General features: G+C 40.7%; 1 protein-coding gene across 2 annotated transcripts in view; it reads right to left on the bottom strand.

Moving 5' to 3' along the window:
- LOC149309244 (1-phosphatidylinositol 4,5-bisphosphate phosphodiesterase delta-3-like) overlaps nt 1-22,114 on the bottom strand; it is a 63,963-nt gene that overhangs the window by 5,599 nt on the left and 36,250 nt on the right. The window contains exons 3-14 of one of the 2 annotated variants that reach the window (XM_089532034.1): nt 21,291-21,547; nt 19,979-20,083; nt 18,780-19,005; nt 15,385-15,586; nt 12,915-13,059; nt 10,057-10,209; nt 8,784-8,903; nt 6,525-6,560; nt 6,114-6,273; nt 4,347-4,463; nt 2,319-2,497; nt 324-459 (exon numbers count right to left, since the gene is read on the bottom strand). In XM_089532034.1, coding sequence (XP_089388160.1) covers nt 324-459; nt 2,319-2,497; nt 4,347-4,463; nt 6,114-6,273; nt 6,525-6,560; nt 8,784-8,903; nt 10,057-10,209; nt 12,915-13,059; nt 15,385-15,586; nt 18,780-19,005; nt 19,979-20,083; nt 21,291-21,547 — 1,836 coding nt within the window. Of the gene's footprint in view, nt 1-323; nt 460-2,318; nt 2,498-4,346; nt 4,464-6,113; nt 6,274-6,524; nt 6,561-8,783; nt 8,904-10,056; nt 10,210-12,914; nt 13,060-15,384; nt 15,587-18,779; nt 19,006-19,978; nt 20,109-21,290; nt 21,548-22,114 lie in introns of both variants that reach the window. The other variant, XM_089532035.1, reaches the window with a different exon arrangement.

Raw genomic sequence — 22,114 nt, 5'->3', positions numbered from 1 at the left:
TTCAATCAAGAGAACTAATTCTAGCAGAGTACCGAAAATAGCTGCCTGGGATCTCAAGGGAATACTTTCTTAACCTCTCTACCCATTTTACTGGGAGAAATCAAATTGATCCTAATACTTTCTATAGATGAAATTTCTCATTCTCATCGCACTGCTACAAAGGCAGCAAAACTGTAGTCCTCCAGATATCATTGGACTACAATGCCCATCACCCCAGACTACTGACTATGCTATCTGGAGCTGATAGGAGTCATAGTTCAACAACTTTTGGAGGGCCTGTCTAATCGCCTCTCTATTTTCTCCATTCCTAAGCCCTGATTTACCATTGTTTAACTGGTACTCAGTTTGCTTCTTGCCACAGTCTGCAGGAACTCCATGGATCTCGACGCGCACAAAGGGGTCAACAATGGAAGAGTTCTTTTCTTTGTTCAGTTTGGGTAGCTGCTGAGCTGTAATCACCTGACCAGGAGGGTGCAAAGAAAGAGTTTAGAGAACCCCTCTTTCTCCTAGTATGTTTGATAGGGAAAATGCTTTGGTTTTATTTCTGCAGCATCTCACAACTCATAGAAACCAAGAAAAAAAACCCAAAAACTGCAGTTACGTCTCACCTTCACATGTTAAAATGCTACATCATATTCAAACTAACCTGTATCAGCTGCCCTACATCCAGTTTTGAATTTGACCAAATGAAAACAAGTGCGGGACGCCTATGCCATTTTTAATGGCGTAAAAGAGATATTTTGGGAGGTGTAGCCCATATGTCCAGCAATTAGGTTTTCTAGTTGACACAGTTATTACATGCACAACAGCCCTGTCCTTTTTGCCCTTTCCTTTCCTTTCCTTTTTCAAAATACTTGGCTGAAATATCAAAGCTATGTGGATTCTAGGATAAAACTCTATATCCATACCCTGCTTCCACCAAATCCTCACCCCAAAAGGAAATTTTGTAACCTTTATTAATAAATTTCCATAATTTTTCTTAATTACCTTAATTCATTCTGCAATCTGTACCCATTTGTATAATTTATTCTGTAAGGTAAAAAGACCTGAAGTCTTGCATCCAGTCATTAAAAATGTGTATTCATCCACCTCTCTAGCTAGTGAGGTTTCAGACAGTGTCAAGCATATCTTTGGAGCTTTGAGGGATAGAAACATTTTCCAAGCACCTCCACAGAAAATACTGTGTTGGGAAGTAGAATTGTGCACTACTACCAGTTTTGAGCAGCTTTTCTCAAGTAGAATTGTGCACTACTACCAGTTTTGAGCAACCTTTTGATAATGTGAACTGCAGTATAAAACATTTATAGAGGACCAAACCAGGGGATGCTGTCATTGGTCTTGCATTTTCTCCCCACTGCTAGACATCTTCTAAAACTATGGAGCCTTCAAAGAGGTCTATACAGCTTGGGTACAGGCTATTTGAAGGACTGTATCTCCCTGTATCAGCCCACAAGTGTATTGAGATCATCCAGAAAGGCCCTTCTCTCTGTCCCACCACCCTTTCAGGTGTGTTTGGTGGGAACAAGAGAGAGGGCCTTCTCAGTGGCTGCTCCCAAGCTTTGGAACTCCCTACCTAGTATATGCTGCTGTCCTTGCGGCATCAGGTAAAGACATTCTTCTATTGGCAGGCTTTTGCAAATCAATAAGATCTTAGAATGTTGTGCTATTTAAATTTTAAGATTTGTATTGTAATATTCAATTTTAAGTCATAACTGTTTTAACTTTTTAAATGGTTTAATTTTCTTTTAAAATATATATTTATACATTTTAATGATGTACAGTTTTTAAATTGTATGGTTTTAAATCTGCTATTCACCACCTTGAGTCCCTATATTGGGAGAAAGGTGGGATATATAATAATAACAACAACAACAACAACAACAACAACAACAACAACAATGGCCATGTTAGGTGAGATGCCTGTGTTAATTATAAGGTTCATTTTGGAGGGAAATTTTGCAAAATCCCTACCTGTTCAATGAACTAAAACATCAGTTACAATGGTGTAATTCCAATTTATGCCACTGTAATTTCCGTATAGGATACCAGCTACAATTCTGGCACCCCAAGAAAAGGGGAGACAAAGTTACCAAAGGAGTGAAAAAAATTTATTTGGGAGGGGAATTCTGATTTGACATGCAACAGCTTCATTTTGACACTCCTCTCCTCATTAGCTACATGCCTGTCAGCATAGCCAATGACCAGGCATGCTGGGAATAGCAGTTCAAGCTCAACTAGAGGGCTGTACTTTGTCCACATACATAAATAGAAAAAAGGAGAGTGCCTTCTTCACACATGTATTCTACAAATCCATGTACCTTGATGGTGAGGGCAACTGGGCGCTGGCCTGCTCTACGACCAGGAGCCTCTGGATCAAAGGAACTTTGGTTATTGCGCAGGAAAGCAGGTTTTAGCACATAGCCACAACGGCCATTCACAGAAAAGCGTCCATCATTCAAATCCATCTCTGCACCTGATGTCTGGAAATTAAGTGCCACTAGAGAGAGTGGGCAAAGAAAGGGAAGAGATTACACAGGTAAGACTTTGGGCAGAAAAGCTGGATTCTGTAAGGTGCAATTTTTATATACATTTGCTTCTATGCTGTTTGTACAGATAATTCAGAACAGTTTGAGCAGTACTAGATAATTAAGGATGGGAGGAGGGAACTGGGAAAGTTGTGCCCAGTATCAGGCACTAGTATGTTTGTCTTGCTAAGATGCTGGCTAAATCTAAGCTCCTGTGCACAGGCAGGTATGATGGAAAACTGGCCATGCAAAGTGGATATTGGTCCATTTTACTCAGCTATGCCCATCAGGTTTCTAGGTGCAGTACTAGGTAAAATGTGATGAATAGATAGGTGGAGTTGCAGTGATGCATCATGAATCTTTTCCTGTTGAAATACCCATACAGCAATCTTCAGTGTCTGAATGTGTATATCTAGTGCCAAGTAAGCTGTGGAAGTCCTGAATCTTTGTCATGATGGGATGCGAGAAAAGAAACTGAGGCTCTATCCAAACAAGACATAGATTCTGTTCGTTCTCAGGGTAGTCAACCTTGGATTGGATGGCTTTCCACTCCCTCTGAAAGATGAGGTTCACAGCTTGGGGATACTCTTGAACCCAGCATTACTCTTAGAATGCTATGTTGGTGCTGTGACCTGGAGTGCCTTTGTCTAGTTTTGGCTAGCGCATCAGCTAGATCTCTTTCTAGGAATGGCAGACTTGGACACAGTGGTTCATAACATAGCTAACTCCTGATTAGACTACAGTGGGGACTTGGGGTTTGGTTCCAGATCCCCTGGTGGATACCAAAATCTGTGGATGCTCAAGTCCCATTAAATGCAGTGGCACAATAAGATGGTGTCCCTTGTATAAAATTGCAAAATCAAAGTTTGCTTTTTGGTATTTATATTTTTTAAAAATATATTTTTTTAAATATTTTTAAAACCATGGATGTTTGAATCTATAGATATAAAATCTGTGGATATGGAGTGCTGACTGTACTATAACATGGTCTACCTGGGAATGTCCTTGAAAAGAGTTCAGAAGCTACAGCTACTGCTAAACACAGCAGCCAAACCATTGCCAGGTTGCACTTTAGGCACCACCTATCACCTGTCTTGTATAACTGTTCTGGCTTCCAATTTGTTTCTGGACACTTCTCAAGGTCCTGGTTCTGCTGTGTCCCACCACTTTAAGCAGTTAAGATGGTGAGTACATGAGACAGGACTTTCTTAGCAGTAGCATCTCAAGTGTAGAACTCCCTCCCTCCCAAGTAAGTCAGGCTGGCTCCACCCATACTGATTGCATTGTTTTTATATGAACCTTAGTGTTTAAAGTAAGAAGGAGTTTTGGGGACTATTTCAATTGTGGGCATTTAAAATTATAAACTGTTTAAAAGATAACTTTTTATCTGTTCTGCATTGTCCTGGAAACCCTGGCAAGATGTGAGATGATATAATAGATAGAAAATAAAATAAACAGGTCTTCCAAGACCTTGGATCTACTTACTGTTCAGCAAAAGAAAGAAAGAAAGAAAGAGGAATTCTACACGTGTACCATTCACATTCTGCACTAGGAAAACTGCCATGTCTTGTATAAGTCATGCTAATATTCACAATTTAATTTGCAGTCTTGCATTAGCCCTTGCCCTCAACCATTGAAAACCTTACTCAGTGATTCCCAGGCACTGCCTTAATGAGTACAGTACAGGTGTGGAGTGGCAGGATGGGTCACACCTCATTGCCCTGCTTCTGCCCTTGTCTAGGATGCTATCTCCATACAGAAGGGTAGACAGCACTTTTAAAGTATTCAACCAATGTGGACTATTCTCTTTTAACTGCTCACCAAGCTGGCAGCCAGCATTCCACATTTCCTGAGGGTTATAGTTGGAAGAATTCACCTTGAGACCCTGCGGGTAGATGCGGCTGAGGTGCCGAGCATTGTATCGGACAAACTGGATTCCTACGAGAAATAAAAAGAGAGCTTACAGTCACTAGACAAAAAGGAGCAAAACAAGCACTTCATGATACTCCTGACCTCACTGTTCCTAACCTTCATATGGGCCCTCCAACATCACTTGGAGGGTCATGTCTTCTCTGTTCCCAACCTGGAACTGAGGTCAGCAAAAGCAGCAAGTCCACACTCAATAAATCTGTGTTCTATTCAGATACAGTATCAGGATACAAAATGCTATCCGACTCCAGATTTAAGTAGTCTCTTGTCTCTGTCTTATAAAATTTTGCCCTGACGACACCTCTCAGGTTCATGTCCCATGCCTTCCTAGATCAGTGTAATGGTTCAGATTGTTGTTCAAATCATGTCCTTCAGTCTGTGTGAATTTTAAAATAGATGTGCTCAGGTTCCCAGACACACACCGCCACATTATATTATCTTCGGTGTTGTCTCCATCAGTTATATCACCTTCTTCTCAAGTGCTGTCAGCATAGTTGGAAAGCATTGCTATCTAATGTGAAGCCAGCAATCCCAATTTAACGTTGGTCAAGGTCCTACATTTCTTCAGCTTAGACTAAGTATCTGTAGATCTACTGTGGTGTAGTGGTTTGAGTGTTGGACTAGGACTCTGGGAGACCAAGGTTCAAATCCCCTCAGCTATGGAAACTCACTGGGTGACCTTGGACAGGTCAGAGTCTCTTTGCCTTACAGGAAGGGAATAGCAAACCCTCTCTGGACAAATCTTGTCAAGAAACCCCTGTGATAGGGTTGACTTGGGATCGCCATGAGTTGGAAATGGCTTGAAGAAACACAGCAACCACAATGTCTTCTGACAGTGTTGTTACGCAACCCCATACTGAATACCAATTTAGCACAACATATGTGAGTCAACTGTCAATATGCGTGACTGTCAAAGCACATGCATAAAGCAGTGTACATTCTCACTCTGCTCTGGGTACTTCAATGTACGAAAGCATGTGATGGTCCCACATGTACAACTATGCTTACACGGTTGTCAGTTGGATATGACCATTATGCATTCTTCAAAAAATTACTCCACATACATAGCACAGTTTATGTCTGAATATGTCACTAACTGAATACCAGGCATTATGTACAAAGGGTTCTCAAAGTTCTAGTCCTAAAAACTCCTAAGTTTTACAAGCTCTTTCCATAGGGAAGTTTTTCAGTGACTTATGTGACAGATCCTGTCTTCCAGTATGGCCTCCGCAGTTTCACCCTTTAGGGCAGTGGTTCTCAAACTCTGGTCCTCCAGATGTTTTTGACTTCATCTCCCAGATTCTCTTGTGATTGGCCATGCTGGCAAAGGCTTCTGGGTGCTAAGTCCAAAACAGCTGGAGGATAGAAGGTTGAGAACCTGTGCCCTAGGGAATCCTGTCACTCACACTGCCCTTGTTCCAGTATTGTTGTTCTATGCATCCTGTAACAGTTGCACACTGTCCTGTAAGATAATAAAGAAAGATCACCTTGTGACAATGTTTCCTTTGCCACACATTCCTTTATTTAATTATTTTCTCTGTGATGCCACAGCATCAAATTCAAGAGTTGTAATCTGTTCACCAAAATGGAGGGAATCTCTACTCAGCAGCATGTCCCCACATCAAGTCCTTCTCATGGATCTGTAAAGACCAAACATACCTGACTCCTTGATCAGTTTCCTCGCTTTCCGCTCACTGAAAGATGACATCTCATTGGACTGCTGGTTGCGCAAGGCACTAGACAAGCTTTGGAAGGGAACAGCCCGACAGTAAACAACCACATCTGAGAGTTCCCGTGAAATCTGTATAGCATCCTTTGCCTGCAGAATGAAGGAAGAGGAAGGAGTGCCATGATGATGTTCTGTGTCTTGTACCCAAATTACTCTGAGGTAATCAGAGCTGAGCAATTTGTGGGACATATCTGTAACTACAGATCAGTCAACTGCCAGATTTGGTAAAGAGAAACCATCCCATTTGACAGTGGATGAGACACAGCTTCACCCACTTGCCCACCATCTCTTGTCCACAGTCGCAAGCCTTACAACTCCCACATACAGGAAAGATTACTCACCTGTAATGGTTTGATCTCTTGGAGAGAAGATATAGACTGGAAGTGGAGAACAGAAAGAGAAAGAAAGAAAGAATGATCTTTCTGTGAAAAATACCAAGCATCTTGAGGGTATTTTCAAAGGGCATATCTAAGAGCCTAAGAACAGCCCTGTTGAATTTCACCTAAGGTTCTCTTTGACCAGCATCCAGTCTCCCACAGTAGTCTGGCAAACATCTCTCAGAAGTAGGGCATGAGTGCAATAGCCCTTCTCCCTTGTACCTCCCCAATACTGGATATTTGGTGAAACAGTACCTTTGAATCTGGGGGCCATATGGTCATTGTGGCTAATAGTCACTCCTAGATACATCATTGTCAAATACATCTAATCCACCATTAAAACCTTTTGATCTTTATGTCTCTCATTGTATCATTTCACACCTAATTCCATAAATGAATGAAGCACTGTGTCCTTTTGTCAATTTATTAAGCACCATACTACATATATCTGTATTTTTTGGTTTTGAATTGCTCAGTTATCATGGCTTTCACCACCACCATCCTATGAAGAATCCTGGGAAAGATAGTTCAGTGAGGCTGCTGAGAATTCTTGGAGCAATTCCTAGCCATCCTCCCAAACATAACTACAGTTTTCCTGTTTCCATGGAAAGTGGTAATATGGAATTCTAACTCAAGAAAGCAGATCCCTGCTTCTTGTGGGTTGCCATTCAGTGTTAAGCGGGCAGACAAGTAAGCCAAATTGTTGTTGTGTTGTTGTGCACCTTCAAGTCGAAGATGTGGGCCTTACAGCAAATCTAGGGTGAACCTATCACACAATTTTCTTGACAGGATTTGTTCAGAGGGGGTTTGCCTTTGCCTCTCTCTGAGGCTGAGAGTTTGACTTGTCCAAAGTTACTGAGAGGGTCATGCAAACCCAGACTCGTAGTCCAACACTCAAACCACTACACCATGCTGCCTCTTTTACCAAGACTAGCAATCACCTCACGTGTTCTAGAACCTTCTGCAACCTGTATATATATTACATTTTTATCAAAAGATTAAAGTGAACATTTAATTTATTCAAAACTTAATTTATTCAATTTATTCAAAACTCTCCTATTGCTTTCTGTGAATCTAACACAAGTAAAGGCTGAATAATTATAGATAATATCTAGGTGGACTAGTTCCATCCCTTTACATGACTGTTGTGTCTGGGCCTCCCTCCCCTACCAATCCCATAAATTCTACCTCTGGGGAGAAAATGAGAAAATATTAAAGAATGTTAAAACAGTTCATGTCTGTAGTGTAGATGTGCTGAAAAGGATATTGGTAACTGGTTTTATCAGAAACATCTTAATAAGAAACACCCCTCTTTTAAAATTCGTTTCTAATATTGTAAAGGAAATATACCAAAAATGTTTTAACCGCCAAGTAACTCTTCCAGCTTTATAATCTCACTTCTTCATGTTATTTAGGTTCTATTTATACTCATTCTCAAAGGGTGTGTTTACAAACAACTGAACCTTCCATTTTAATTCACAGTGTGTGCCTCTGCTACATAAGTCTGGAAAACATATAACTTTGGGAAACACCGATATAGACTCTTGAAAGCCATAGGTAACAAGAGTCTACAAGATTCTGTAGTGTGCAGTGTTCCTGTTCAGAGGCTCCAGCCAGCCATGCCCTCTTCAAGGATATGCCATTGCATTCAAGCCAGACACTCCAATTTGCAGGGTATTCCATTCCACTCCAATCCTAATCCCCAACAACCTCATCATTCCATTGTCACTGAACATGATCTGTCCTTATTGGGCTACCTGGGGAAGGAGTGCCTCCTATGTGTTTTTCCCCTAAATATTTTTTAATGTTTACCTTCAAGTTTCTACAAGTGGGGAGGCAATTAATTGTTTTCCATTGGACCTGTTTTGCCTATAATCTTGTTCACACTAACATACCAGAATTTGCTATTAAAGAGAGAATGACAGTCTGTTTTAGATCATTTCCCCAGTACTCTCCTGGGGTGCTTCCAGATGAGGCATTTATAGTGCAATCACCCAGCCTCATCTGCAGAATTGGGAGAGGGGTGTCAAAACAATGAAATGCTCATGTAGTTTCCAATGACTTCTTTCCTATTTTTTCTTACCAAATAAAATCCATCAAGGAGGGAAAGTCAGACTAGTTGCACAATGTCTTTTGATTGGTGGCACTAGAAGCTGTCAGTCTGGAAGCACCCCAGGTCATCCTCTCAAGAAGAGGGATAGAAACTTTGCTGTGTCCCCTCACCCGATCATCATCTTCCTCCTGGACTTCTTCCTCAGGATTGGAGATTAAGTTGACTCTGTCGAGGTCACTCTTGCCATCTGGCAGCTTCTTCCCCTTCACCAATATCTTCCACTTTAACTGCTATGAAAAAGGAGAAAAAAACCAAGCAGCTTGGTTTTTCAGTAAAGCCTGCTGTAAGGAATTTTAATAATCCAAATAAGCAAAATGGACTATAACTTGCTCCAGAAGGTAATGAGGACAAGAACTTAGCAAGAGGCCATGGCTATGGAAAGGCTCAACCCCCTAACACTGTCTCCTCTTTCAATTGGCCTCTTCAAGATTCAAGGAAGTTTTTGTTTGTGTGTGTGTCTGTGAGACAGAGAGAGACTATTATTATTACTAGTAATACTAGTATTAGTGTCATCATTGTTGTCTTTACTCATACCATACCTTTTCCCCAAAACTATACTCAAAGTGACTTACACATTAAAACACATACAACGTAATTTTAAAAATACAAAAGATCAACATAAAATAGAATCAAATGATGATGAACAACACTAAGAACACTTTAAAACATACAATTAAAATGTTAACAAGCAGTACTATTAAAATAGTGCAGCATGCTCTTAAAATAGTGCAGCATGCTCTTGTTTAAGCCTGTCAGAATAAAAAAGTTGTTTCCTACAGCAAGAAGAGGGGCCCTTCTAATCTCCCTAGGAAAGGTAGCCACTGAAAATATCTATCATGCATCCTCACTAGTTGTGCCTCTGAAGGCATCGGGACTGAAATAAGGCCCTCTCCTGAAGATCTCAGGGCCCAGATAGGCTCATATGGAGATATATGCTCTGTCTGATAAAAATATTAATTAGACATCAGTTCTGCTGTCATGGTGAAGAGAGAAGGGGGCTGTCCTCTTCCCCAGTCCCTTCATCTTTCCTTGCCATCTGAGGAATACAAATCTGAGACAAATAGATTTGTCAAATGGCCTCATCTCACTGAGACACCAATACTCCAATAAGGAATGTCCCCAGATTCCATCAATGGCCAGAACAGGGGAAGACAGAAGTGGGCTGCCCAATACTATATCCAGGTCCAGGGGAAATAAAAGGACCTTGAAGTATCAGCAATCAGAGAAAGGGGAAAGACGAAACTGGATATGAAAAAACTAAGGCCATCCAGTGTGTCTGGTAGATGCAATGATGACACAGAACCAACACATCTAAAGGGCACTATACTTGAACATCATGCTAAACAAATAGTTGACAGCAGAAACAGGAAGATGTTGTATTACCTCTGGTGATGGGAGTTGCTTGGGTACATCTCCATCCAGTGGTTGGGTCAAGAGCATGTCCCCTAAAATAGTCTTCATATGGCGGGCCATTATGGATTGCTGTTCCACACCACAGTGGTTTTCCAGTGACAGAATCAGAGGATATGGGGAGTGCTGAGGATACAAAATAGGGTCAAAAGTTACCTTCCATGCCTAGCAGGCCTTTTCAGGCGCTCCTAAAAGTGGGAGAGGGAGCAAAAAGACAATCTATTAAATTGTTCGGCTGTAATCTTTTCATATGAAAAAAAATTCTGCAGTTCTAACCATTGTATAAAATACAACAATCATTTGCCACACATATTCTCTCTACCTCTACACGAGCTAAAAACATAGCTATTGATTTTTGCCTATTATGCAGCCACTAAAATCATTCAAGTGCATCTATTAAAATAAAAGATGGCTGCTATTGGTGTGTTCTAGATAGTGAGAAGTACTCAGCTGAATATCTCTGTCAACTAAGGCAGATGTATTTCACATATCAGACAAAGTAGGTGCTAGGCCATGAAATGTATGTCAAAATTAATCTGTTCATCTTTGAGCTGAACATGCAGAGAGAACCACAGAACCTGGATTTTATGTTTTTGCCTCAAGATAATAAGAAGAGCGGTGCTGTCTCAGACTGAAGGCATCCGGCATTCTGTTTTCTGCAGTGACCAACCAGATTCCACAAACAGGAATATGAAACTAACAGCTCTTTCTCACTGTTGTTCCCCAAGACTAATTCTCCGGGGATTCTTAAAAGTGCTGTTGTATTTTTAAAAAGAGATATTTGTTTAGTGAATATACACAGAAGTAAAACAAAATGAGGTAAAAATGAATACTTTATCTGGTTCCTGTGAACATAGCAATAGCAATGGCTAGTACATTTCTATACCACTTATCAGTGCATTTAAGCACTCCCTAAGTGGTCCATAATGTGTAAGCTAATTGCCCCAACAAGTTGGGTACTCATTTTAGCGACCTTGAAAAGATGCAAACCTGAGTTGAGCTTGAGCCCTTGGCTGGTATTGAACTCCCAACCTTGCAGTTTGTGAGTGAGTGACTGTAGTACTGGCATTTAACCACTGCATCATGGGGGGATGTTTTATTCTTAAAGATATAAAGATACTCTTTAATAACATGTTTTATTCTTAAAGATGTATATTATCACTCATAAACATAATCTTTTTACAAGGAAATAGGCTCTTTTCTTTGTTTCTTAAAACTACACTGGCAAGTGGGAGAAGACCACAAAAGGATGTGAATTTTACTTTACCAAAAACAAATCCCCCCTTTCCCAAGGGGCAGGAAATCCCAGAGGCACATTAAATGCTCATTCACCTTGAAAAGATTTTTTTTACAAGACTTCTAGTAGTTTTGAAATCTCTGATTCACTGTCGATATATAGGTTGATCAGCATAGAAGCAAAAATGCAGGCAGGCAGTGCTGCTTCCAAAGCAGTGTAGAGCAATGGAGTAGCTCTCAGCCATTGAGAGTCACCAAATCAGAATTACATTGTTAGTATTCACTGTAAAATTAGGGGAGGGGCACACCTGTGCTTATGTGGAGAAAGGCGAGGGCAGCATTCCTACCAAACACTATTCGGATCTTGAAGGTTCTGTGTTTGGCTCTGTGCCGACACCAGACCTATTTGTGTGAGTCACAGACATCACAAAGAATAACTTGGTATAATGAAGGAGCCTGTTTACAATGCCCTTGTTCAAACATCATACTAAAGCATGGTTTACCACAATGCAAACAACCATTGACAAGCTCACTCAGTCTGCCACCCCTCCCTCCTCCTAAGTAGCTTCAAAGACACCAGAAATGTTAACTCCAACTTTAGATTAAATGCTGTTTACCATGTCACCCAAACTGTGATTAATCATGGCCTGAAACATATGGGCCAAAAGCGCTGCAAAGGGAGCACAAAAAAAAAATCACTCCTTGCCAGCAGTCTGTTGTGGACTGCCATAGCAGCCGGACTCAGGACTGCGGCATCTGGTCGCTGCAGTCCGCACAACTCAGTATGTGCGCTGGGTGGAGTGGCCAGAGGCTGCTCTAATGTATTTACATCTACACAGTTTCATGTGATTAAAGTGAAAATTTGGTAAGATGTGATTTTTTTTAAAAAAAATTGAAAAAAATTGAAAACCTGGGGCCTCTTTTCCCTGCCCACTGAACCTCACCCCACTCATACCTTCTCTTCCGCTGAGATCCAGGGTTTTGAAGGAATGTGGGCGAACACCAAAAGACAGGTGTTTGGGGAGCAGTGGTGTCACCCTAGCTTAGGGTATCACTTGGTGCAACTTGCATTCCAACACCCTCCTAGTGATGCCTCTGCCCCCAAGACCATAGAGTTTCTTTAAATACTATTAATTTGAATACAAATACGTACTCACAGAAATCTTCTAATTAGAGTAGCGCTAATGAATCAATTGTTCAGTTGTACCTAGATTCAATGCCCCTAGTCTAGAGAGAACTAACAACAGAATTTAGGCCTAAAACTGCTAAGTGCAGGCACCATCTTTTTAAAAAAAAAACAACCATTCCTCCCTCTGTGTTTTACTTAAAAAGTTATGTCCTTCTAGGAAGGTCCCTACTGTGATATAACATATCATGACCTAAAGCCAAAACAAAAAAGGCTGTATTCTTCAACCATTGTTTTCAACCAACTAAATCTGCATATGAATAATGATATAATTAATGGATTAAGATTTCTTTAATTCAGTTACAGCTGTGGTAAAAGAGCTCCCAGCAAAATGTCTGTGCCTCAGATTTTTTTCCAAACACAACTGTGCCTACTTACAAGGAATCATAGGAACTGTAGTTCAGCCTACCTTGAATGCATAGTCCCGGATGCATACAATTACATCCCGGAAAAGGATCTTGGAAGTGAGAGTATGGCCATGGTAGATGATGGGTTCCCCATTGGAGCCTTCCCAGCAATCAAGCTCCACGCATCGGCACCCTTTCATCAATGCCCTGCCAAAAACAGACAATGGGGAGAGGGCATATAGTTATGAAAAGAAGACAGAAGAAGGAATAATGGGATGGGCGTAACACACGTCAGCTACAGCTCCAAGATTTCTCTCAATATAAAAAGAGAGTGGCTGAGAACATTTCACCTGCTATTCTTCCTGCTAACACTCAACCCATCAGTTCCTAAGCAACTACTATACTGAAGTGTGTTGAAATCTAGTTAGGCCTGCACAAGTCTGAAATGTTTTTAAGCCTTTATGCCTAGAGCTTCACAGTTATGCTAGTGGAACATGTTGTGCCTTCTTCTTCTGGTATTACAAGGCACCCACTGCCTGAAATCAACCTGCATTCAACATTTCCACAAGAGGATTATCAGACTTTGATTAAATGATCAGAGTGAGATGACAAGTCAAAGACAGACTGGGGAGTAGGTTTCATATCAGGCTAACAAAGAGCAGAGGTGGGAACCTTTGCCCCTCCAAACTATTCCCATCATACTTCATAATTCACCATACTGGCTGGGATATACGGATATTGTTCAAAAACTCTGCAGCCCTTATCTAAAAGCAAAAAAATAATAATGATAACACACTGGATTACATACCAGCTGGGACAAGGCAAAGGCTCACGTCTGTATTATTATTTCTTGTGACAAATTGCTCAGACTGATGGAACAAAGCCTGGAGCAACAGATATATAAAATTAGATGGACTATCACTGTTTTCTTACGCCACAATTCCTGTCATGGGTTCCCCCTCCTCCAGTCTTCAAGGCAAGGGGAAGGAATGTCAGGGCAAGAATGTTGCCTTGATAAGTATGTATTTGCCTTATTTGTTAGACTTACTGGAGGTTTTTAATGGCATACTCTGAAACTGTGGCAGATGCTCAATATGTCATGCTGAAAGAAATACTAGGTTCATCCCCATGACATCACAAGTGGGAGACATCTCCAGTTTAGCACTAAAATCTCAGCCTCAGATAATCCAGACCTACGGCCCAGGCATTACTGTCAAATCACCGGTTCAAGACCTCTAGCACCTTATGAAGAGTCACACTTCTTTTGGGGCAACAAACTAGCCAGTTCCACTTTTCACCAAATTTTGCTCAAATTCTTGTGGGAAAAATTTGATCTTTTTTTCCGCCACAAATTAATTTTTATTACACAGTACAAAATACAAATTATACAATCCACATTTCATAATATACTTTTCTCCCCTCTCCCCTGTCCCATAAACAGCACTGAGGGAAATATATTCCAATCAAGCTAACCATCATTATTGGAGATGTGGAAAATATCATTTATTATATTTTTTATTATATATTTTTTACTTCTTCATACCCCATTTTTCCTTCCACTTTCTTAATCACAATTTATCATTTATCTTTCCATGATTCTTTATTGCTTTCCCCAATATATTTAAGTCTACTTTCTCTAAGGAAATCAAATAATATGTATTCTTTTATATATATAAACAAGTAAGACTTATTCCAATTTGATTTGTTTTTCCATCCGTAAGCAACCACTGCATGAGCAGCTTTTAAAAATTGTTTTATTACATACCTTTGGTTACTATTCAATCTTAATTCCCCTAAATTGAGAGTTAAACAATTTTCTTGTCTTAATCGTGTATCTATCCCTATTATTATATTTATCTGTTTCTTAACCTCTGTTCAAAATTCTTGAACAAATGGGCATTCCCACCACATATGTATGTAAATTCCCTTAGCTCCACATCCATGCCAACATTTTGATTGAAATTTATCATTTATAAATGCTAACTGATGTGGCGTCCTGTAGTTGATCTACTAACATCATGGTGTAAATACTCAAGGGATGTCTCAGAGGAATTTTTCACTTTGCTCCTTTGTGGTTATGCGACAGAAAATTAATAAAACCACCTGAGCCTCAGAAAGGTGACATAAACAGAAAAATCTAAAAGGGCAATTCCCTCCCTAGGTACCAGTCTGGTAGTCCCTCTTCAGTCATTCTGTCTTGGAACACAGCCTCCTTCATCTCGTGCTATTTAGGAAAGCAACTTGAGGGCCAGTGTGTGCTGTAAAGGTTAGACTGCTGGACTAGGATATGAGAGATGCAAGTCAAGTCTCTAATTAAGTTATGAGACTCACTAGGTTGACTCTGGACTAGTCACTCCCTCTTAGCCTATGTGAAAAGTTTCTTGTGGAGAGAAGCAGAGCCATGCATGCCAGCTTGAACTCATTAGAAGGGAGGATATATGCAGCAAAAAATATTATATCCATTCATTTTCCTGTTAACTTGTTTGTGGGATCCACTCTGGCTCTAACTCTTTTGGCTTGCAGCCTTCTTACCGGATATAAGCCTCAGTGCTACTGGCACCCCCAATCTGATTGTCAGTCAAGTAGGTGTTGTGGGAGGAGGAGATGAAGTAATGGCACAGCGGCTGGCTCATATCCTGGTAGATCTCAGCGTGTGCCTGGCTAAAAATGTTTCCAGCTGAGGAGAGCAGGTACATCATGAAACCATCCAACATCATGAGGTTGTGCTGCCTGGCTGTAGGATGAAGAGACTATTAGTCAGAGTGTCCTTAGCTTCCATCCATCCAGCAAGCCTAGGATGCCCATCTTATAAGAGAGTGCCCATGAAAACTGTGCAATGAGGGCAAAAAGTTATGGGGAATGTCCATAACAGACATCAAAAACAAGTCCATGCTTATCTTTTCCCTCTTTCTCATGTAAAGTGAAACACAATCTAATTCCATTATACTTTCTGTTTCTGAACGAGTCTCAATGGGTTGCTGCTTGTCCTTCTCTTTCTTTGTTTCCCTCTTTGTGTATATTAAGAGTGATATTAGGAGGGGGGGACAGAAAAAGAGAAATCTGTTGTATATAATTCCAGCCATTATCTCTTATGTGTAACCTCTCTACATTTTACTCCCCTTTGGTAAGATGATTATGCTCATTTTTTTTATTCTAGTTATCTTATGGAAAAATAATAATAAACTATTTTTTTAAATGTGACCATTTCTTCTGTTTTGATTTGGATAAGACGAGAAGAAGAGATGCTGCTACTTTAATTGGCCAGCTCACCCTCACACAAACACTCCATTTGACCCCCAGACATCAGGGTTTTGTCACTGCACACAGATGACAGCTCTCAGAAGACTCAAGGCCACTATTATAGTGTTATTTATGCAGCACTATCTGCATACCTCATGGGGCTTTACAAATAATAGGTTTGACAGATCCCTACCCTAAAGGTCTAGCTAGCAGTTTAAAAATAGGCACAAAAGAAACAACAGTGAATGGGAGGGAACTGAAAGTAGGGATAAACAAAGGAAGAATGAGCTATTACTTTAGATGTACATACTTAAGTATGTTCACATCAGGCTATTGGATACAGAAAACAGATACCTGGGGTGACACTTCATATATCTCATGGAGTGGGCTATAGTTCATGAAAGCTTATATCATAATACAATAAATAAACATATTCACATTAGGATGTTGGATACAAAAGAGAGAGAGGTAAGCTAGGCTAACAGTTCATATAGCTGATTAAATGGGCTGTAGCCTGTGAAAGCTTATGTATGTTTGTCTTACAGGAACCACAGGAGCCTGTTGTTGCTTGATGCTACCTATTAACAGGAAGTCCCCTTCTCCCCAGAAATTAGGTTATTGGGGCATAGGGAGTAATTTATGGGTTGTTCATTTTTTAAAAGGGGGTCAGTTAGGGATATTAAGGAAGTGCTGTCATGAACACATTCTGGGAGGCAGTTACAATCAAAAGGGGCATCAAAATTAAATTAGTGTTGTTGTTCCAGGGAGTAGGAGACCTTCAGATAGCCGAGGGTGGTGGAATTAAACAAGTGAAGGTTATAGACAGGGATGCATTGGAATATGGGAGCAGAGAGAGACAAAAGGGGAGAGGGGCAAGGGAATGGAATGATCTGAAGTCAGGGATGAAAAGCTTGTGCAGGATCTGGGAGCAGGCAGTAACAGTGTCGATATTTGGGGAAGCCAAAGAAGTGAGTGCAATGAGCACAAAGCACAGCAATCCATCAACTATTTATGGGCCAAGTACCCCCTCAGTAAGACTACTTTTCTTAATAGGCTACTGCAAAGTGCTCTGTGAGAGCCAATGTGATGTAATGGTTGGTGTGTTGGACTAGGACTCCAGGAAACTAAAGTTCTGATCTCCACTGGGCCATGGAAAACCACTGGATGGCCTTGGCTAAGTTACACTCTCTCAGCCTCAGTAGAAAATAATGGCAAACCCTCTGAACAAGTCCTGTCAAAAAACCCTCAGGGTTGCATAAGTTTAAAACAATTTGAAGGCACCCAACAATAAAAGCCTGCTACATGAAGCTGCCCTTGAAGATAACTTGGAAACTGCAAAATGTAGATTGCTGGCCAGAACATCTTATAGAAACCAAACAGCACTAATTCTAAAGAAATTGCTTGGTTGCCAATATGCTACCAAGTCTGAACATGATTGATGATATTTAACGTCTTAAATAGCTTGAGATGTCAAAACCTGAGGGAGCAACTCTCCCCATATACATCTGCCTGATAACTAAAGTCTGCCAGGGAAGCCTATTTTGTGTCTCATTCATAGGAACAATATACTGTGTGAGAACATGGAAGAGGGCCTTTTCTGATCTTCAGCCAGTTGAGTCTGAGATCAAGATGAACCTAAACCATCCAAATAGAAATATCAGACAGGAACTCAAGACTCGTAAGTGTCAGTGGAAGGAGACAGAAAGGTGGATCTGGCTATCATCAGTGTAGATAGAGGTGGTGCTGAAAGCACGTAAGGCTGCTTTCTGGGGAGCAAGGCAAGGAAATTCCAGGGGGAAAAGGCTAAGGAGGGAAGCATGGATAAGAAGATGCTGCAATTTGAGAGTTCTTGTCACCCACAATATACACACATAACTATTATCATTACAAAATTGAAACACAGGGGAAAAATTCTGGAGGTTTTTATAATCTTCATGGTGTACCCTAGAAAATGTCAAACTAGCCATTAGCACACTTGTGTGTTTCAGGAGCGACTGTCACAAAGCACTTTTCAAAAGCTCAGACCACAATAAATGAGTTAATCTTTGAGATACCATGAGATTCTCAATTTGTTTTTTACAAGAGAATAACACAGCTATCTCCCTGGAAACACACAAGATGCCAGGCTTTTCTTCTCCTCTCCTGTATGTGGGCTACTTGGGAAGTTCCAGGTATCCAAAGTGGATATCTGAAAGTTTCTCTTTCAAAGGAATACTTGAAATAGAATACATATCCCCACCTGAGTTCATAAGGCTCTTAACAATGAAAAACATTCTTTTAGGAGTAAAAATAGGAGTAGACTACTTCAGGTGGTTTGGTCCATTCACTTTCCCTTCTGTCCTGAATTAGAAAAATTAGAGATTCAGTCATGAAAATCTAGCACATTCTTTGATTGTAGCATTTTGCCTTTCCTCTCCTCTTTCTCACCACAAAATATGCTATTAATCTACCAAGGCGAGACCAGTTTTAGTCTTTCTGTACAGATTGGGAAGGGGACCTGCTTTTGTTCCAAAAAATAATGGCATATCTGCAACCTGTGAAAGTTACATGCCAAGTCTGATATTCCAAGAGATTTGTGCCACTTTCCTCAAGCTGCAATGCACCAGCATACCAGTGGCAATCCACTATTATAACTGCACTGGCAAATTTGCCATCATAACCTGGAAGTGAGCATAGTGGGCTCCTACCTCTTTCGTTCAGCTCATATGTTTGGATAATATCCGTAGCCCGTTGCATGGTTGCTTCTTCACCCTGGTCATGCAGGAATTCCCGCAGTTCCTCAGCTGACAGCACACAGTCCTCTCCTGAATAACGATGGAAGATTTCCTCCAGCTCTGGCCGCTCCATTAGTCGTGTGCAGAACTCCTCAATCTCATATTCTTCCAACCGGTCATTGTTAGATCTGTCACACTCCTGGAAAAAGAGAGAATGTAACCAAACTGCCACAGATGGATGGACAAGGGTGGACAAAACATTGACTGAGAATCTCAGGCAGGGCTCAAAGAGGAAGAAGTGAACAATAGAATCACCCATGTTGTCTTTCCCTTTGCTATTGTTACATGCCTTCAAGTCAACTCCAACTTATGGTGACCCTATCATAGGCTTTTCTTGGCAAGGTTTATTCAGAGAAGGTTTGTTGTTACTGTCCTCTGAGTGTGGCTTGCACAGGGTCATCTAGTGCAGGAGCTCCCAACCTGTGCTCTGAGGACCCCTGAGGGCTCTGTGTGCACTTCCCAGGTGCTCCACAGCCACTTCAGGAAAATAAAAGAAATAAAAATGGAATGAAATTAAAGAATAAGAATATATTCTTATATATACTCCTACACATCATTAACCTAAGACATGGGGTAGGCCTCTTAGGTGCTGCACCCTAGAAATAAGGGCCCTGTGCTCAAAAAGGTTGGGAACCCCAAATCTAGTGGGTTCCCATGGATGAGCAGAGATTCTAGCCCTGCCCTCCCGGAGTTCTAGACTGGTATTCATACCATTACACCATTCTGCCTCTTCTCACTTTCCCTACTTAAGCAGAAGCATATTTTTGCTGGTATGAAAAAGATTGGAGAAGCAGTATGGAGGAAGGGTCACAAATGGAAGACAATATCTGGAACTCCCACAGAATTTCATGTTAGAGGCAGAGCATGATCACATAAATAAAGCCTTCTTGGAAAGCACCTTGAGTCAGAAGATTCTTTTTAAAGCCACATTGAATCCATGGTTCTGTTCTCTCAAATGAGAGAGGAATTTTGTAAATGAGCTAAATCATCCTTCAATGAACAGAAGGTATGGAGCTATAGTCAAGTAGGACATTAGGCAGGATGGAGGAGTTAAGAGGCTATAAAAGGGGGGTGGGGGTGGGGAGCACCAGGTATGTTGTGGAAGGAAATACCTTGAATAGCCTGTAGGCATAGATGTCATTCATGTCAATGTTGATCATGCGCAACATGTTCTTGATCTCTTTGAAGCTCATCTTATTGTCTTTGTTCTTGTCAGCCTGATGCAGGACATCATGAATCCAAGTAAAAATGTATATAAGGAAAAAGCAACAGAATTGTGAGGCACCAATCTCTGGGTTTTCCACATGTGCATACAGGGCAGGGGGAGAACATTATTATATGATAATGCTGAGGAAAGAAAGATGATTACATGGCTAGAGAGAAGTCCTATGATGACACGCTGAGGACATGGGTATTTTAATCTGAAGAAGACATAATTAATTTATCTGGAGAAGGCATATCTTCAAAAATTTGGTAGAATAAATTTGTTCTTCTGTTGTTCCAGAATAAGGATGGAGAACCTGCAGTCCTTGAGGAGCTTCCCATCTGTCAAATGATCAGGGATAAGAGAGCATTTAAAGGCCTGTAAACTTTAAGGCCCATGTTCAATTGTTAGTTTCAACCAGAGTAGACCCATTAAATCAAAATTTCTCACATATGTGCTGACTCATCAAGTTCCTTTTAATTCAATATGTTTATTCTAGATGAGAATATTTGATTTAGGCTCAAATGTCGTATTCTTAAAAACCTACACCTGTGCTTTATTTATGTCTAAAGGCAGCTATACTTGGGCTCCCACTTTAGTATGCCCATACAGAACATAGCTGATCATTGTATGGTTGGTAGGAAAATAATCTAAATTGGTAAGATTTTCACCTAGCTCTGTTCACTTTCAATTAGCGCTACCTTCTTTACCCTTAAGCCCTGCCCTGTGCACTTAGGCTTGTCCATTCCTGAAATAGACCACTCCCAAACTGGAATTCAGACTCTTGGCCCAGAAAAAGGAACACAGAAACACTCCTTCCCTATAGAGAGAACAGGCTTCAGATGCACAAGTTCAAATTAAGAGCAAGGAGACCTTTCTAACAGCTATTACACAAAGCCATTTTAAACAGAGGCTGCAAAGCTATAGATCAGGGATGATCAGCAGAACTTTCTAAACTGGCATCAGTTGAACCCAATTACTTTGGAGGCCCCTTCAATTTTTTTATTCTAATTGCAAGGAATAATTAATTTGGTACATCTGCAATGCACAACCACCACTACATAGATTTCAGCTAGTTCTGATCCTGTACAGTGGGAATCTTCTCCAAGCAAGGTTCCAAATCTTTTAAACCTTGCCAACTAGGACTAGTTGGTAATAGCAAAACCACACCTCCTTTACCTACATTGCACCTTGTTTCTCCAAAAAAGGAGTATAGCTACCATGCTATGTCTTGAACAGAAAGGATATTGCTCGAGCTTTTCTCGCTGGCTCATGGCTTCACCTCTGGCCATCAGTTTCTTGAGTCCTCGCACCCACTGCTGAGCTTCAGACACACTCATAGAGGCTAGATCCAGGTTTTTCCTCTTGCCCCTGAAGACAATAGTGAAGCACTGATCTTCAGGAAAACAGCCACCATACTTCCGAAGCCCCTCAGACTGGTAACCTTCCCGTACACTTTCAATGTGTAGGATGGAGACTGAAAGACAAAATGTGAAGATAGGGATTACACACAGAGAGCAAGAGAGGTCAACAATTAATGGCAAATTATGGTGGGGATCTCAAACCACCTGAATGCAAATGATGTTCGTGTCTCGTAATAGAACTGGCACAGAACTAAGCCAACTAACCCTCACATATGGTCTACAGTTTTATTTCTCCTATTTTTTTTCTATTTGATCAAAAGTCTTCATGCACAGACTGTACCATGATGACCCATGGTGTAATTTTGTGTAATCTGGTTTACTGTGATATTGAAACCTGCATTCTCCTAGTAACAGTTGTAATTAACAAGCTGCAAACAAAGATGCCAGCCACAGATGCTGGCGAAACGTCAGGAAGAAACTCTTCTAGCACATGTCCACATAGCCCGAAAAACCCACAAAAAACTGCAAACCATTTTGTTTGTTGTTGATTTACGTAAATAATGGCTTTTTGCCATGTTGGAACACAGAAACATAGGTTATGCCTGGTCTATTTTCCCAGCTACCCACCGTGAAGCTGGAGATGACAAAAGGGATGACAAAAAACAAACCAGAACTGAGGC

Source organism: Sceloporus occidentalis, unplaced genomic scaffold (genome assembly GCF_023333645.1).
Source record: "Sceloporus occidentalis isolate IW3139 unplaced genomic scaffold, rSceOcc1.0.p SCAF_7, whole genome shotgun sequence".
Classification (NCBI taxonomy): domain Eukaryota; kingdom Metazoa; phylum Chordata; class Lepidosauria; order Squamata; family Phrynosomatidae; genus Sceloporus; species Sceloporus occidentalis.
Note: the sequence above shows the minus strand (reverse complement) of the source record. Positions and strands in the feature narration are given on the sequence as shown.